Consider the following 18,901-nt stretch of genomic DNA (forward strand, 5'->3'; position numbering starts at 1 on the left):
GATAATTGTCTTGCGATATATGGAGTATCACAGAATCACATTATCGTGATTTCAACACTATTGTGGGCAACGTATCATGATAATATACACTGCCTGGCCAAAAAAAAAGTCGCCACCAAAAAAAAAAAGTTTAGTTGGACCGCCTTTAGCTTTCACTGTGGCATTGTTTTAATAAGCTTCTGAACTGTCACAAGATTTTAAAACATTTCAATCCAGTGTTGCATTAATTTTTCACCTAAATCTTGCATTGATGATAGTAGAGTCTGACCGCTGCACAAAGCCTTCTCCAGCACATCCCAAAGATTCTCAATGGGGTTAAGGTCTGGACTCTGTGGTGAACAATCCATGTGTGAAAATGAATTCTGGCATTGTCAACTTGCCAGTCACATCAGAGAATATGTAAAAAAAAAATATGTTAGGCTTATTTAGACTTGTTTTATACATTTGTTTCTAACAGAATACTGAATATCATCTGTATTTATATACTAGACTTGTTGTGCTTGGTTTCACATAAATGGACACTTTTCATTGTGATAATTGTAAGAAATCTAAATTTGTAAGAAATTAAGACTGCAGACAGATAAACGTCTCATTCCTGTACAGGCCTAGGTTTTCAACTTCCCAAAGAGCCTTTTCATGGTTAAAGAAATGTACTTACTACACTCAACATAATCTGGATTTTTTTTAAAGGAAAGAAAACACTGTTAAGAATTAGAATGTTTTGTCTGTTTAATATTTTCCGAATCATTATGATAACAATCCAGACATGCACTCTTGTGTAAATACTGGTGTAGAGGATGCAGTAACACAGTCTGTTCCAGCACTGCTTTTATAGAGATAAAGGGTTTGGTAATTGTAAACTGTTAACATCAATTTTCAAAGTTAATTTACTTTTACATTGCTACAGACCAGCTTTAAGTTGTTTTTCATCAGTTTGTATAATTTTTTCTGTATTTCTGTATAAATGTCTTTCATTTATTTTTATCTTTTCTTTAAAAAAAGAAAAAAAGCCCTGGTCACTGGACTGGCTGCGTCTGAAAAACAAGAAATGCTGCCTTGATGCCCATGTTATCTCACTTAGAAGGCAAAGTAGTCATACTAGTCTCTGTATCCAAATTAAAAGGGAACAATGCATCCTTATATTGCCAACCCAGATAACAGTGAATGTTAGAAGATTAGTCTGTAATGTTACAGAAATTATGTTCCAGGAACGTTCTGGAAACATGTGACATAATATTGGTTTGCTTCACAAAGTTATTAGAACATTTCTCATATAACATACCCAGTTCCAAGGAAAAAATTAACATTATGAAAACTTTAAAAGTACACGCTGACACAAGTAATGTTACAGCGACATTAGAAGAACATTAAAAAGTTAAATAAAAACATTCCAAGAACATCCAGGAAACATGACAGATTGAATGTTCTAAGAACTTTATTAGTAACATGTAGAAAATGTGCTACTATTCAAAAACAGTTACCTAGGAAGATACTGAAAGCTGACTGTTGTGTATAAGTGTTACGAATTGAGGTTGTGTTGCATTACTTGTACCGTGTTTGTGTGGCAGCTCCTTTTTTGATTGTATTGTCTTGAATGTCATATTTTGATTTACATTACATAACATTTGGTACATATTATACAATAATTGTATAATACATATTGTACAATTATACATATTGTACAATAATTATTATTATTATTATTATTATTATTATTTATTTATTTATTTTGCAAGGGACCAGGGACTACAGAGGAAAATTAGCCCCTAGGGCTAACTCTGGCTCATTTATAGATTTTATGCTCTGTTGATAAATGAGCACTGTCCAAGCAAAATTGCAAAATAAACAAATAAATGAAAGAAAAAAAAAAAACAATATTTGCGCATTAGCTGTGTTGTCATAAGTTGTTAGCATTTTTGTCCAGTAAAACAGAAGGTTAGATTATTAAACATTGATTCAGACATGACTTGATGCCATCCTGCCTAAGACACAAAGACACAGAGAATGTACCATCTAAGGTTATTCACTGGAGTAGAGGTGTTTTATATCCTTTGACTGGTAGTGTATATGTGATGTTGTATGTAATATTTGATATACTGTACATTAATCTCCAGTGTAAATCTCCCACGATAATAGTCTTCACAAATGAAATCTTCTTTGTAAGGGAGCAGTGTCCTCTAGTGGACTAACAGAAAAGTGCTTAGTAAAATACAATGACGTACCTGCAGGAACCATTTTCATGCTCCACTAATCTCAAAACTCATTACATCACTCTTCTTCTACCAACAGGCAGACCATGCCTAGGCTCTACCCACTTCAGTCATACATGTCTTTCTGTAATCTGCATTTTTATTTAAAAAATAAATAAATGCTATCACATCCTGCGTTAAATAAACAGGTTCCAAACCTGTTACAATAATTTTAATTGGTTTCATTCAACCCAAATAGTGGTTAATTCAAAGGTGGAGTTCAGCATAGAGAAAATGTTAAATACAGTGTATATATAAAAAGTAGGGCTGACAAGGTTAAAGCGTTAACGCACGCTGTTAATTTGGAATCAGTAACGCGTTACTATTTTTTACGCAATTTTTTTACGCAATTAATAATTAAGGCAGCAAGTTTGACTCCTGCTTCCGCCTTAATCTGCCCCGCCCCCGCCCAACGCACTGACCTGTCATTCCGCTGTCTTTCTCTCATTCTCTCTCTCTACATATATATATATATATATATATATATATATATATATATATATATATATATATATATATATATATATATTTCTCTCTCTGTGTATATATTTCTCTCTCTCACACGCACGTAAGCATTTATTATGCATTCTTTATTCCAGCACCCTATGTTGATTTCATCTTCCCTCAAACATACAAGTATATACTATTATTTCAACTGACACCACTAATATACAGTAATTGCATTTTACGTTTCTTACATTCATTCTTTCATTTAAATTTAAATATCCACTATAAAAATTTGCGTCTGAAGAAAAACAAATGCGATAAATCGCAGTTAATCACAGAATTTTGTTTGATTTTCATTGATTCACACCACTGATAAAAAGATATGTACAGTGGTATGGCAAGAACAGCCATCCCTGGTAACTTGATTAGCAAAAGTAAAAAATAATGTCATAAATACAACCCAAATTTCAATTTGGAATGTAAAAAAGCCATGCTGTTGTGATTCGTGTAAGCTGGAAAGTCAAAATGCAGCTTTTTTTTTGTTTCCCCAAAAGAACTTAACATTTTATTAATCTGACCACAGAACAGTCTTCTATTAATTGTGCTTTGGCACAGAGAAGACTATGGCCTGTAAATAAATATGGGTCTATGAAATTTTCAAAACATTGCATTGCATATGTTTTTATGTACATCTATTTACATTTTACACAGCTTCATATTGGGTTGTAATTTAAAAAATATTACTTTATAATGTCTATGTTTTAAGGCGTCTAAATAAAAACAAAAAAAGGTAAAAGGCCAGGAACAAATATTTGGGCACCCTGCATGGTAACTTCTTAGTTACACTTGTGTTTATTATCACAGCTTGTGAACATTTTGTAGCATTTTGTAAACGTCTTTCTCTTCCTTTTGGGACGCATTGTCACACAAATATTACAGCAAAAAAGCACTGCTGTTGTGAGGTCCATTTACAGATTTTTTAAGAAAGTTTAGGTTGGGGACAGTAAGGCAAGCTTAGACTGAGTCGATGGTTTTGGTGTGTTGAATAGATTGTTTTAAAACCAGAGGTTCAGTCTTGGAAAGGTTTAGTTGAAAATGGTGTTCTTTCATCCATGTAGATATGTCTGAAAGGCACTTCTATATGCATGCAGAGAGCAGTCACAGAATTAATGTGCAAGACTAGTGAAAACATTTTTTTTCTTTTTCTACAAATACATGCTCTACATAAAACAATTGGAGGTTTAATACTTTATTTTACTGTATAATAATGCATTATTCTCAAGGGAGGGCATATAAATAAAAAAACAACAACAAATAGACAGAGAAAATGAGACAGAAAGAGGAAAAAACAACAAAAAAACTATTAATAATAACAACAATAGATTATTTTAGGGTTATGTCTTTCTAACTACTATGCCCACGTTTTAGCGAAGTAGCTGTGGCATCAGTTCAATTATAATACTGCGTTTTTTAAAATGGGGATCAAAATATTACTGAACTGCTGCTGATTGTTCAGTTCAGTGTGCAAAACATTTTTTAATAGTTAGATGTAGTCTGTTAAGAGATTTAATCACTGTGATCTTGTAATGTTTTGTTTCAATTTCCAATTTAATAAAATACTTTTTTAGCCAAAGTTAGTGCAACCAATATTGGGTTTTTCTGTTCCAAAGCAGTATCATCTCCAAGTAAGCATAAAGAAAGTGGTATATTAATATCTGTTAGGTCTGAAAGGTATCTAACAACCTCAATCGAGAATTGCCTGACTGGTGGCAGCTGATTACAGAAACCCATGGATGTTTACTGCTGGAAGAAGAATTAAGGAGGCACTATACTTCTGTTTGTAGTCTGATTGCAGTTATGTTGTTTCTTGTTTATTTAGTCTTGTTAAATCAGTCTCTTCTTGTTATCTTAAGTCATGTCTTTGTAGTTTGGTTTGCTTTGTCCTGATTATTTGTTTTTACGTTAACCTACTTTTGTTTGATTTCTGTTTAGCTTTTTGTTTGTTCTTTATTGTTAAAATATATATCTACCTACATTTACGTCCACACTCTCATCCCTCTCTGCCTGTGAAAGCATCATCTGCCCTTTCCTAACAATGACTATGAGTAAGCCATAGACCTGACAAGATAATTAAGGTCCAAAACCCTGGTAAGCTGCACTAAATTTATTGTGTTTGGTATTATTGAATGATGCAAAACAGTTGTAAATAAATAAACTGCAAAACAAAAACAGTATAATCACAGTAAATTCACTTGGGCAATGTTACAGTAGGCTATGTTCCGCTGATATTCCTGTATAATAAAATGATTAAATGTGTTTATCTGAATTTAAACATTCTCAATGTTAATAAAATACCACAAAACATGAAACATTATTTCAGTAAAATTAAGCATTTGTAGCAGCTGTTTACGCAGTCTATTGCTAATGGTGTATTGAATTATACATGATGAATGGTTTGGACACTGTAATCATATGAGTCAGAGGTAGACTCACTTTTCAGTATAGGTTATTGACACTAATCAAAGTCTACTGCTGTTACCGGGGTCAACATGACACCATAGTGGGCAAAGTTACAAAAAAGTCATGCAACAAAGCCAAGAGGAATGTACTGTAAATGTATCTTTAGTATAAGTATTTTTGGAATGACTTTCTTTAACCCCACTGCATTTCAAACTTAAATATTTGACTTTTTCCTCCATTACATTAGAGAAAATCTGTCATTCTGTTTGATTTATGTATGCATAAATGCATTAAACCTAAAAATAAAAATGGTGCAAAGTAGCACACCAACCAGGGTACAGAGCACACTTTGTTCTGAACATGTCATGAACTGTTTGACCTGTTAAGAGGGAGTGCCAATGCCTGCAAAAATTATGGAATCTATGGTCTATAAATGCAGTATGGTAAAGAAAAACTCGTTGGGGAACCTGTGTTTAAAGCACATTGTGAAGCATATAAACTTATAACTTAATTGCAAAAAATATTGTGAAACTGAAACCTTAAAAAAGTTATTTATAATTTGCCTTTTGTGAACCAAGAGTGACACTATTTTGATAGCACAGAACATAAAAAAAAGGTTTTTTTTGTTACATTACAACTTTTAATGGTGATGATGGAAAAGCCACTTTTAAACAACCTTGTGTTAATGTAAAGGCTTTAAATTGGGATTTTCTACTCTCACAGGCTAAATGTCTTATAACAACAACAACAAAAATAATAATAATCGCAATAATAATAATTATGATTATTGCAATTATTATTATTACTACATATTATTACATAATATGTATTAATATGATGTCTCTTTTCTACAATGCAAGAACAAATTACAATCTATAAGATTAAAATACAAATCATGCATACAGTATAAAACCATAATGTTTAATCAATATTGATTTAACATATAATCAAAGTGGATGAATCTGGTGATTTTAGCTCTGTCTTTTAGATTGCCTGCTTTCTTCAGTTTTAATTCTGCAGTCCTTTGGTTTAACATTGTGTCAATAAGAAGATTCTGATATCTGTGTGTTCGCAGTTGCTCTTGTATCAGCAACACTCGGTACACTCAGGTAACCAAAGAAGCTTACATACAGCTACAGGAAACCCTGATTTGTTTATTATTAGTATAATACAATAGTTATTCTTATAATACGTGTTTGGATTCTTAGACATTTTGATCTCAGGAAAGAATTCAAAAGATAGAAAAGTCTATTTTGTATTTGTATTTTTCATTACTGTATTTTAGTACTGAAAAGCTGAATCTCTATCTACTGGAGTATAATTTTCACTTTTGCTTCAGTACATATTTTCCATAAGTTTAATTTTTATATTGATGATTTTTTTTATGTGATGCATCTATACTCGTTACAATTATTAAAATATTTCAAACCATTCCAATCCCATATTATCACTGCCGTATCAAAGCTAGTAGTTGGTTTAATGTAGCTCCTCATCATTGAGTGAATTAAGCAATCAAGCTGATCTTATAAGAAGACTAAGATACTTCTGTTCTGCCTTTTGCTCTACGAAGTTTTCACTGCTTTTTGTAATAACTACATAATACAGTACTGTACTTGAGAAGTAAATTTTGCAATAAACTACTTAAAGTACAAAAATGTTAAAAACGTTAGTACTTCTTCTTTAGTGTGGCGCTTAAAAAACACTTTAACTTCACTCAAGTTTTTTTTGAAAGAGCACTGGGGCTCTAGTACTTAACACATGCCTGGCAAGAAGACTGAGCATGTTCAGAGGGAATGTAATCACTCTAGCTTGTTTCTAATTTAAGGAAGTCAATGGGCCCTATCTTACACCATGCACAAGGTGTGTTGATGCACACTGCTATCTTACACCCTGCAAACATTTTGTTTTCATGACTTGAATCAGCGGCATTTAAATTGCGAGCTTACAAACATATCTGCACTAACGGGTTTGGTGGTCTGTAAGTAAGGTGTGCATGGGTACATTTATGTCGTATTGCTATTTTGGCGGCAGAAAACAAAGGTGCACCATTGACTAAAGAAATCCTTAAAACAGTCACCCGTCAAACGTTCATTGCTATCCTGGCTACACAGTGTAACGTTAACAGCTATGCTGTGCCTTTAAAAGATGATAACTCTTTTTATGTTTGTATGTATACAAGGGTTTTTCCCATGAAAGCTAGTACTAGAGTGACCCCAGGGTGAGGAGGGTAAGCTCTGACAGCAGCTTTATGCCGCCCCTCCATTTTGATAGACTTGCTATTACTCCAGGTAATGCTGATAAGAAGCTTTATGCTGTACTTTTGTTCTTTTGTGTATAAATAGAATGAGTAGCAGCCGTGTAACCTGGCTTTGCATGGTCCGTGGTTTTAATAAATTAGCCTTTGTGTAGTCCACTCCTGTGTATGTGAGCAGCGCAAGGTGTACTTTTCCGTTGCTATGACTGTAAGAACACACTGACACACCCTAAATCAAACTAAAATAGGGCCCAAAATATTCTCCCCTACATTTAAAAGCAAATAATTTTGTCATTTTATTAAAATGAGGTTGTAAAGGGAGAACTTCTGCTTTTACTGGAGTGATAAAATTACTTGGGTTTTTATACTGTGAAGGGGCACTAAACGCTCTGATTTTTGCTGACTCCACCCTTAGTTCAAAAGCTGCTATAAAACTGCTATAGAACTTTGGGAGAGGCACTGGGTGATGTATGGGTTTAGAGGCGGGGAGAGTTGATTAAGCTGAGCAGTGTGCCTCTGATAGCGGTGAGATGCAGATGGTTGGACGCCACCAGGGGGATTGGTATTATTGATTGACTGATTTGTATATTATACAGTGTCTACGTATCAAAGCCAGACATCCCAGACAACCCTCCGGACCTGGACTTGAATCACCCCCATTCTCTGTCTATATGATATCATGACTCTTGCAGTCATTTAAATGCATCCTGTCCAGGAGGGAAAAAACACTGCCCACCCACACTAAAAGCTGATTGCCTGACTCACAGACTTTTGCAGAAAACAGACCATTAAGAACTCTCTCTGTTTTGCATGCGCTTCATGAATATGCACACACCTTTCTCTCCCTCTCTTTCTCTCACGTGATTGGAGAAAAAAGTATGTGACCCCTGGGTACACGTTTGTGTTTTGCCACTCTTTCTATATTGTAGATACTTGTGGGCATTAGGGAGCCGTTATTGATATGTGGTAGACTCCCGCCACTTCCGGGAGACTTGGGATGTCTGCAAAGCACAGTTGAACCTGTGACGGCACTGCAGAGGCTAAAATTATCGCAATAAAAGCGTTTTTTTTTTTTTTTTGGATTTTAGAAAATTTTAAGCAGGAATGGTATGTTTTATTATTTCACAGGAATAGATTTCAGCAATTAATATGAAAAATGTAGTTTATGGTTTAGCACCTCTTTAACTTTAGTCGGTGCTGTGATGTGTACTTCGTCCACTGCTGACCTCCACCATGCTGCAGCCTCCTCACCAGAGTCCGCTCTCAGTGACCGCCACGCCCACCGCCCTCACACAGGCACACGATAAACAGACCCGCCCACGATGAGCCAATTCTATAAGCCAATCATTGCACAGAAAATCACAGCGTAGCCAATGGTAAAACAGCGGGAGGCGGGGCTTATTCGAATCTGGGTGGGGAAGGAAGAGTTTGGCAGGGCCGCAGATCTTCAGCCATGTAAACTCTGCTAAACACACAGCGGGGAGAGGAGGCTGAGAGGCGCAGCCCGCAGGAGAGAGAGAAGACAGGACCGAGCTGAAGAAGGAGGAGGAGGAGGAGGAGGTGGAGGTGAAGGAACACGGAGGTACCGAGACACCCTCAAACAGTCTGTTTACAGCCCAAAAACAAAGGAGGAGAAGATAGCAGTTCACTTTTAGATATCAACAGGTCCATTAAACATGTAACTTACAGTTATCTTACAGCTAACTATCTTCGTGTATGTTAGAGAGACTTTACATAGCTAAATTAACCTATCAGCATTAGTATATTTTATATTTAAATCATAGCCTTTTATTTGCCTTCACATAGCACTGTAGTTTTCTAAAAACACAGTTTTTCCTAAATGTGACTCTTAACAGCAACAGTATTACTTTACAAGTCCCTGAGGAGAGGAAGTCTCTGTGTGTTTACATTTTTTAGGCTGTCTATACACTACACAACTTTGAAAAGACTTTTAACAGACTATACAGTCTGACACTCTCACATCTAAAGACAAGACAGACTTTTTACCCACAGCCTTTTTACTCACAGTCTTTTTACTCACAGGCTCAGATTTTGCAAAGACTGGGGATGACTATTAACCGGACTGCACCTAGATTCTTCCTGAGATTATTTTCCATCATGCTTCTGGTAGAGTTTGTACATATTACATATTAAGTTACAAATAATGATAATAATTTATCAGAGACTCACAACTTTTGTCCCCATCAACAGTTTATTTTTCTGCCACTCTGTTAGTTTTTGATATTTTTTAATAGAATACATTTTGTGTTCAACTCTGCCTATAACCCCCCCCCCCCCCTTTTTTTTTGTTACAACCTTGTATAGCAAAGAATCACACCTTCGCTGCTATACATTTGCCTTTGTTTTAGATTCGAATTATTGCAATAAAGAACATTATTCTTGTCTATAGTAAAGTAGTCTATATTAAACTTGTTTGTATCAAAAAAACGCTACACAATAAGACATAAAATAAAAATTTAATATTTTTCAAAAATAACTTTAAATATGATGACTTTAAAGTGTTTAAAATACACTACATATTAAAGTAAAAAACATTTGAGGGGTATTAACTGCAAAATGTGTTCTTTTTCAAATTTGTAAACAGTCACGTAAAATATTCTTGCCATGCCTCTTCCTGTAGCTCCCTTATTGGTTGTTGGCAGTGTTCACGTCACTATTTGCTGTAAGTGTCAAGACTTATGATAATATTGAACATGGTTGATTTTATCTGAACGCCAGGACGTGAAAAAGAACTGCCTTACACTGAACGATTGAGATGACACCACCGCATCTCGACTTCAGCTCGACTCAAGCAAGACTCTCGTGATTTTATCGCAAATCTGGAAATTTGTCTGCGGCAGTGAAATCGATTGAAATCAATTGGTGTTGGCATTAGCTAGTTCTTGAAGCAGGATTTCAGTTAGAAAAACAGAAATAAGAAGAGAGGAGGAAATATTGCTGTATCTGAGGTTTCCTGTGTGTTTATCTGTTTTCTGAAATCACTTCCTCAGCATAGTCAGGAGGTGTGCTGCATAAAATATGGTAAAGGCTTTTACAACATTGGATACAAAGAAACAACAGCATCTTCTTATTATATGATGTTAGTTTCAGAATAAAATGTATATGTAGCAGTTAAACAGGACACTTATGTAACAACTGGTGACCCTGACCCAGGAAGTCACAATGTAAGTAGGAAGTAGGAGTTATGTACACTTATCAGTTAATACATTAAAGTTTTATTCTCTTTGGCAAGCAAAATCTTGAGTTTTGCACAAAAAACGTGGACATCCTAATAATATGCATTGCGCAATGCCAACCATACCCTATAACAGGGGTATTCAAGAAAACTGTGAGGAGGTCCAGTTCAAATAAATTTCCTCAAGCAAAAGTCCACAACATCGTCTATTTGCAGTATGACGATATCTGAATAAATTGTGTTAAAAAAATAATAATACAGGTTAAAATCATTTGAAAGAAGTTTATTAGCACTGAAACACAGGATAACATTTTGTGGCTGCAGTTAAAAACTAAATTATGTATTCAAAAACAAAAAGTGCTTAAGGAAAAATAGCAGCTTCAGTTTCCTTTTGATTGAACAATCTCAACATTGCTCCTCAACAAAACATTCTCCTAACACCTTAACTATTTTATGTATTCAAAAACAAAGAAAGTGCTTAAGAAAAAATAGTAGCTTCAGTTTCCTTTTGATTGAACAATCTCAATATTTCTCCTCAACAAAACAACTCTCAAAACACCTGAACTATTTCTCTTACAGATTTCTCTTACATCTGTCTTCCCCCAATTTCCCCTGCTCAGTGTGAGAACTGAGCTTTGGCTTGCCCTGTCAACATTCGGTTCTTCGGTTTCGTGCTCGCGGGTGGAAGAATGAACATGTATGCATCAGTCCATTCCGATTTTCGGCATCTACTTTTCACTTTTTTGAAATCGCCATAGTGTTTGCACCTCTTCTGACTGTAATTCACGTCCTGTCATCTGTATCATCTCCCTGCGTTTCTCGCTTTAATCGCTTTTCGCTCGTCTTTCACCTTCTCTTCCTTATATCACACTGCGTGGATGTCTGTGCCTCGCTACAAACCTCGGCTTCGGTTTGCTCATACAACTCGCTCTGAGTTCAAGCTGACGATTTGATTCGCTAGTTGAACCACGTGGTTAGTATGACTCGCACGCGATTGGTTTGTAGCTTCCAATCCTTGCTCAGTGCAGTGCTGGTAAAAGCACTTGAGTCAGATAGGGAAAAATAAACGCTCCGGTTTAAAATTAATTCTCCCGTCAAAATTAAAATAATATTTTAATAAAATAATAAAAAAATATTTTAACAATTTATTCCGGGTCCGGATGGGATGGCATATGGGTCCGTATCCGGACCGAGGTCCGCTGGTTGCGGACCACGGCCCTATAAGACTCTGACTAGGCAATTTTAACACATCTACAATTTATCATTAGCTGGCAAAGACAGAATATCTTGCAGCTTCAAATTGGGTCTAATTTTACAAGACTGCGTCTATATTCTTTTAAGATTATTTTGCATCTTGCTTCTGGTGTATATGTAGAAAAAGCTGTTGAATAATTGATCATTATTTGGGCTGGGTATCAAAATTCGTTACCAAAATGGCACCTACTAAAATGTCTTGGTACTAAAGAGTATCGAAAGGTAAAAAAAAAAAAAACATCCGGTGCCTGTTTTCTGGTGCCTGCCCATAAATGTGCCAAACGAGGAGTCACGGTGAGCTAGCGTGCTTAAGTCTCTGGCACTTGCTCTAACTTGCTAACTCGCGCTATCTTTCCCTCTCTTTAAGCACAAGAGATGATTTTTGTTCTTAATAAAGCACCACAAACATGCTCACTGTTTATTCCAACAAGATCCACTCATGGTAACAGTATGAGAATGAGATTACTCATGTCGGCTAATAAATAAATACGTTGTGTAAGAATGATTATCGTTTTTGAATTGTTTGGTTACAATTTAGAAAAAGGTATTGAAAAAAGTATTGTTTGGGTATTGGTACCAATTTCAGTATTTTAAAACGATACCCAACCGTATTTTTTAACAGAAGCAGCATTACAGCAGACAAAATGTGAAAAACTTTGTATTTCAAATGCATATTGTATTTGCATAAAAAATAGAACCAAAGTACATCTGAAATACTTAATCACTTGATATCCTCTTGACATAGGATGTGCAATTATCATGTAAGGCAAAAATAAAACACATCAGGCTACAACTTTTTTTACTGTTTATAACAAAATGAGCTACCATTAAATGTCTACCAGACACAGATAAATTGGCCAAAATTAATTATATGCAGTGCATTATTAGTATTATGAAATACAGGAATGGATGTATATTAACAACTGAAATTAAGTTTATCAGACTAAACATAAAAAACATGGGTTCATTCTGTCATACTTCAATAAAAGAAATAGCAAATGAATTACTGTAGTTTACTTACTTTACTTGCTTTATTTTTTTATGCATTTTCCATACTGTCCTATTTTTTTCTGAATTGGAGTAGTATCATATAATTTAATTGTACACGTTTTAGCAGTAACGTTTCCTATTGTTAAGAATTGTGGCTCTTCATGAAAGCGCTGCAAAGATTTTCCTTGTCAATAGTAATGTGTCATACCGTGCCAGAACATAGTGTGTTTTAAGTTTGTGTTAAGTGGTGGTAATTGAGGCCACTTGTTTCTAATCTGAGAACCCTGAATGGTTGACATTTCTGCTTTCCTCCAGCATTCTTCTAGCAGGGCTTTAGTCTCTGATTACTGGGTTAGAAAACATTGATTCAAGCATGCAGTTTGCACAAAGCTAATTGAAAGAATTACTCTGTGTTGCTCATTAAAAAAGACAAAAAACTGTCCAGAATATCTAAATGTGGCAAACATATGTTTTGCTCCCTACATAAAACAAATTTAATGTAATTTGATTGGCTACTTTCCATTTTGTATAGGAATATGATGAAACAAACACTTTTGGAATTTGTTAAAAAGTTCTGATTGTTCTGATTTATGAAGTGTCACATAGAAAAATCCCATTTGATTTGTAAGATAAATGCCCTATTTGTTTTATACCAGTTTGAATAATAATAATATTATTATTTAAGTATAAAGTAAACAGTGTTTATGTATGATTTATTCATAAGTTAATGGAGTGAGAAATTAGGTTTGCAACACTACACTGTTCATCTGCTGGGGGGTAATTCACTGTTATTGATTAATTTTGTCTGTTTTGTGTGTTTTAATACTGAGATGTGATATATTCTTCTTTAAAAAAATTGATATGATACTTTTTGAGTGCAGATGTTTTGAAAATAGCATAACCATTTGACCATATGATGCCAAGATTAAGTCGGATAATAGAGTCAGATAATCACTTGTACTGCCTTAACTTTTTTGCCAACCAGAATTTTATCTTTGTCATCTCCCTTAATAAATTAATCTAAAAATACAACATTTATAGTGTTCCTAATTGCATATTTGTTATTTTTGTCTCCTCTAACAGTTTCTGATCTGTTGGTGTATTTTTACATACTACTATGGCAACCATCGTCATGGAAAAGATTGGTCGCCTATTCATTAACCTGCAGCAGGTGAGGCAGGTGCCCCAGCTGCTGAAGGAGGCGGTGCCATCAATTCCGGCCCCAGTGAGAGATGTGGAAGTGCCCCGCTTCTTCCGCGAGCGCTTCATCCATGCTGGTTACCGTCCCCTTCACGAAGGCTGGCGCTACTACGTCCTGTCGATGTTCCAGCGCCACAACGAGACAATAAATGTGTGGACACACCTGCTTGGGGCTCTGGTGGTCCTTACCAAAGCAGCTCAGCTGGCAGAGACTGTAGAGTTCCTTGGTGATCCCCACAGCTGGCCGTTGCTTGTTCTCATTGTGTCATCGATGACCTACATGACATTCAGCGCTGTGGCTCATCTGCTTTCAGCTAAATCTGAATTCTACAATTATGCCTTTTACTTTCTCGATTATGTAGGGGTGGCACAGTACCAGTATGGGAGTGCTGTGGTGCATTTCTATTATGCTATAGAGAAGAGCTGGTACACAAAGGTGTGGGGAATCTTCATGCCTGTCTCCAGCTTTCTTTGCTGCCTGTCATGTTGGGGATGCTCTTTTGGAAAGTACCAGAACTACACCCTACCTATTTGGGTTCGTAAAGTCTGTCAGGTGGTGCCTTCGTCACTGGCCTACACTTGGGATACAAGCCCGGTTTTCCATAGGATCTTCCTCTGGTACCTCTCCAGTGGAGAACATAATTCCACAAATGACCAAGCTATGCTCTTCCATTGTGGCCAAATTGCTTTTTTTCTCTCCAGTGCTTTCTTCTTCACCTACCCTCTTCCTGAGTGTCTGTTCCCTGGACACTGTGACTTCCTGGGTCAGGGTCACCAGTTGTTCCATGTTCTTCTGGTGTTTTGTACTCTCTCCCAAATCAACGCCTCTCACTTGGACTACCTCAACCGCCGCGAGCTTTACACCAGTCTTCATGGTGATGGTGATGCACATGTTTTTGTGTTGTTATATTTGGTGACAACACTCATCTGCACTCAAATAGTTGCCTACATGATTAAGAAAGTAAGCCGAATGCTGTCAGACAAGGAAAAGGCCAAATAAGATCTAGATATTCTAAAAACACATGCACATATGTCCATACCTTTTTTAATCATAGTAATGCACAATTATTTGACAATACATTATTGGATGTATTATTCAAATGAATGTAAATGATTAACATCTCCATGTTGTTGCATCATTTGTACTGTAAGCCCAGTACCTAACTTTAAAACTAGTAAGGCAATCCATATAACATTTTAACTGATTAAAAAGTTTTAAGTTGAATGCACTTACGATACTAAACACTGTATTTTAGACTTAAATACATTAAGCAAATACTTTAATTGAATCTTGTGAGTTAACCTAACATAACTATATTTTTTTCAAATATTGTTTAGTTTTTCATTACTTAATTGCCTATTATTAATCTGCCGTAACACTGACAATATAATCTTGTGGTAACATTTGAGTAAACAGCAGTATTTAGCCAGCATGTAGTCAGAATAACGGCAATTTGCTCCTGCTGCCTTCAACACTGATGCCATCAATCATTGTCTAAATTTGGGCATACGTACCTTGGGGGAATGACTACACACTGATAATGAATGTGTGGGTGTGGTGATTAAGGGGTGGGTATTGGGAAGACATGCTCAGATGGTGACAGGATCCAAAAAAGCTGTAGGCTCAACCTGCAGGTTACAGTATTTCGCTGAAAAAAGGACACTCAGTCAGTAAAACAAAACTGAATATGAACAGCTTAACTCATAACCCAAAAAATGACAAAACGTTGTTCTTACACAAATGAATTAAGTGTATAACTCAACAATGAATTTTTGAGTTTGGCTCAGTCAGTAAGTAGTGCAGTTAGTTTTTACAGTGTAGTCATGAGAATAATAAGAGGAGAATGGCACATAAATACAGTTCTAAAATGTTGTATTTTGATGCTGTTTGCATAAAACATCCAGCAAAGCAAATGTATCAGATATAATACAGTGCCTGTCTTCTGCAATGTATTTTTATACCTCTAGATTGTATTTTTTGTACTGTATTTATAACTCAACTACATTTCATATTTCTGCTTATTTAGATAGAGCTAGATTTTAACCAAATTGCTATTATTGTTATTATGTTTTATGCCACTATTGAGTATGTTGCAGATTTTCTCTTGTGTTTTCAAACCTTAAAGTGGAGTTTGAAAGGGATTTTCAGGGCACCGTTAACTCCAACAGTGCACTCATAATGGTTAATGAACAGTATAGCTCACACCAGGAGCTGAATGTTAATGCATTGTAAGCAACCGACACAGAAATAAAATGGAGCAGACAAGTTTTGCAAATATAAGCAAGTAATTGTTATGAGTCACTAGATATAATGTGTTTCACATATTTTTTTCATTTAGTTTATTATGTCTCTAAAATATGCACAAATGCTTTATATTTAAAAAGTAGCATGTAACATTATTATTTCAAAATAGCCGCTTTAAATTCATTATGAAGTTCACAATTGGTAAAACAGGCATCACAGAGCAGGCATGACAGTGCTCTCAAGAACTGTGTAAAATATTGCAGTATTAATATTTAAAATCTCATATAGGTAAACAATCATGCCCTGGTTTCATACACTCTAAGAAGCTAATAGCCATGACCATGAACAGTTTCAGTATGATTTAAAATATGTTAAAATATAAATATAAAATAGTGTTTTCACTGATTAATCTTATGCTCTTTGTACACCATAAAGTATCATACCATACATATTTAGCATTCCTAATAACCAGTATTTCAGTATGTGGGAAACTAACTAACTGCCTTTTTTACTGTGTTTTTAAACTTTGAAATAGTTGAAAAGTTTTAGTGTAAAAACAATTAATGCAACCTTAAATGCTGGCTTTTACAGGACTGGAAATGTTAAGATGTTTCATGAAAACTCTGCTTGGGCCTTAGTTTTATCTATTAACAGTAATTGTAGACAGTGAATGATCTGTGCCTTATCTGGTTTAGTTAAGGAGTATCAGTAAAGGGACAATCTTTGTTGTGGACGAATCTGCAGCTGAGTAAAACCCTCTGCACAATAATGAGAATAATTGCAATACTGATTGTATATGTTTTTGGGATATTTCCTTTGAATGATTTTATTTGCTTGACTAATTTTACTTTAGGTGAGCTGTATTTGTATTGTGATGACAGTGATTCTTAAAGCCAATCCTAGGGACAATCCACAGGTATCTGTGAGTATTCAAGCAGATAAAGTACAGGGAGAATAAATAAGAATGTTGCTCTGAGAATGTACAAAAAATCTCTTGTTTTAATTATGATTAAATATGTGCAATATTGTGTTCTTGGTGTTGTCAGAGAGTTCTGTCAGAATTATTGCCAGTTGTCAGTGTGTAATTTGCACAGTCCAAGAATGTTACTTCTATATAATTAAAAACATCACAAAAGATGCTGTATATCTACATCTGTGTGTGTGTTTCTTTCTTAACTGCATGTTCACTCTTACACTGTTGCTAATTACACGTGAACCAGGTTGTCAAACATTAACACAAGTAGGACCGGTGGGTCCTTATTAGCTCTGCAGTGACGCTGACATGGTGATGGTGTGATAGCACAGCAAACACTGTTAACACACCACCGCTGTGTGTTTGTAAGTGTGTGTGGATGTAAGTAACTGATGATTTTTGATTATTATTATTATTATTATCAATTGTAATCAATATGATTATTAATACATTTCTAATAAAGCCTACCATGAAAAGTATGACTTCCCAAAGTCAGATGTAGTAGTTCTTAATAGGAAATCTGCTTGGTCGGATATTAGAAATGTTAATCCAATTTTTTAAGATATGTTCTTTGATTTACCCATGTGATGGACTAACTCCCTGTCCAGAGGTATTCCTGCCTTGTGACTAATCATTTTCAGTAGGCTCCAGACACACCACAACCCTGACTTGCATAAACGGTATATGAAAGTTTGTTGCCAAAAAAAGATATATTTAATAACAAAAATAGTTTTATTTAGGATATAAAGTCTAAACTTTAGATATAAAAATACTTAAAATATCCTAAATAAAGTTTCTAAATATCCTAAATATCTAAACTAAGTCTGAACTTCCCACATTACATGAGGTGGACTGGGGATTCCGGACAGACTTGTCAGCAATTTTCCTTCTATCACACATTATAAATTTATAAGGTTAATATGGCATTTCAGACATTTTAGGTCTAGCTATTCCAAGGGCACTTTTTTGGTGGAGAACCCTAAAACCTTTAACCTGGAAATTTATTTTAATGACTGCATTCTAAGAATAATGAGTGAGACTTTATTACATACCTATTTTGGCCGGGAAACTACCGTATTTTTCTCCTCTTTCCCGCCGTCCTCCCGTATTAGTATTTTCCCGTAAATTTCCCGTATTATATTAAAATTTAAAAAACTTTTATTTTTAAGGAGACAGGGCACTGACCGATCTGTGTCTCTTAACCAATCGTGGTGCCGGTTCAAGGAGAAAGTCCCGCCTTTCAGGAGAAACAGCCAATCAGCTTGGTGGTTTCGCGGAGCGCAGAGGCATATCAGATTCTGATAATCTAATTTTAGTGTGTAAGTGGTTCACATGTGGTTATTTTAGATTTCTTGTAAACCTGTCTTAAAATGTAAGGAATACTAAATCTTCGTTGGGCTGGTGGGACGACTTATTTTTAAATCTAAAACTTGACAGGTATGCTTTATTACCCTCACACATAACCTTAATTATGACCTGCCTTGATCAGGACATGCCCACAGCTAAGAAATTACGATGGACGATGAGTGGAGTTAATATTCCACTCTGGAAGAGCCACTTTGCGCTCACATGCCTCATCCAAATTGGTATCTGAATATCTAATTATAATTAGTGGTGTCAATTGATTAAAAAA

The 18,901-nt window shown here is 35.3% G+C and overlaps 1 protein-coding gene across 1 annotated transcript; it reads left to right on the forward strand.

The window, feature by feature from the left end:
• The first annotated feature begins 8,826 nt into the window (after window positions 1-8,826).
• paqr7a (progestin and adipoQ receptor family member VII, a) lies at window positions 8,827-17,445 on the forward strand. The gene is made up of 2 exons (XM_007253045.4): window positions 8,827-8,992; window positions 13,934-17,445. The coding sequence occupies exon 2, from the start codon at window positions 13,968-13,970 to the stop codon at window positions 15,048-15,050; it is 1,083 nt and encodes a 360-aa protein (XP_007253107.2). The 5' UTR covers window positions 8,827-8,992; window positions 13,934-13,967; the 3' UTR covers window positions 15,051-17,445.
• Window positions 17,446-18,901: the final 1,456 nt, after the last annotated feature.

Source organism: Astyanax mexicanus, chromosome 3 (assembly GCF_023375975.1).
Source record: "Astyanax mexicanus isolate ESR-SI-001 chromosome 3, AstMex3_surface, whole genome shotgun sequence".
In the NCBI taxonomy this organism is placed as follows: Eukaryota; Metazoa; Chordata; class Actinopteri; order Characiformes; family Acestrorhamphidae; genus Astyanax; species Astyanax mexicanus.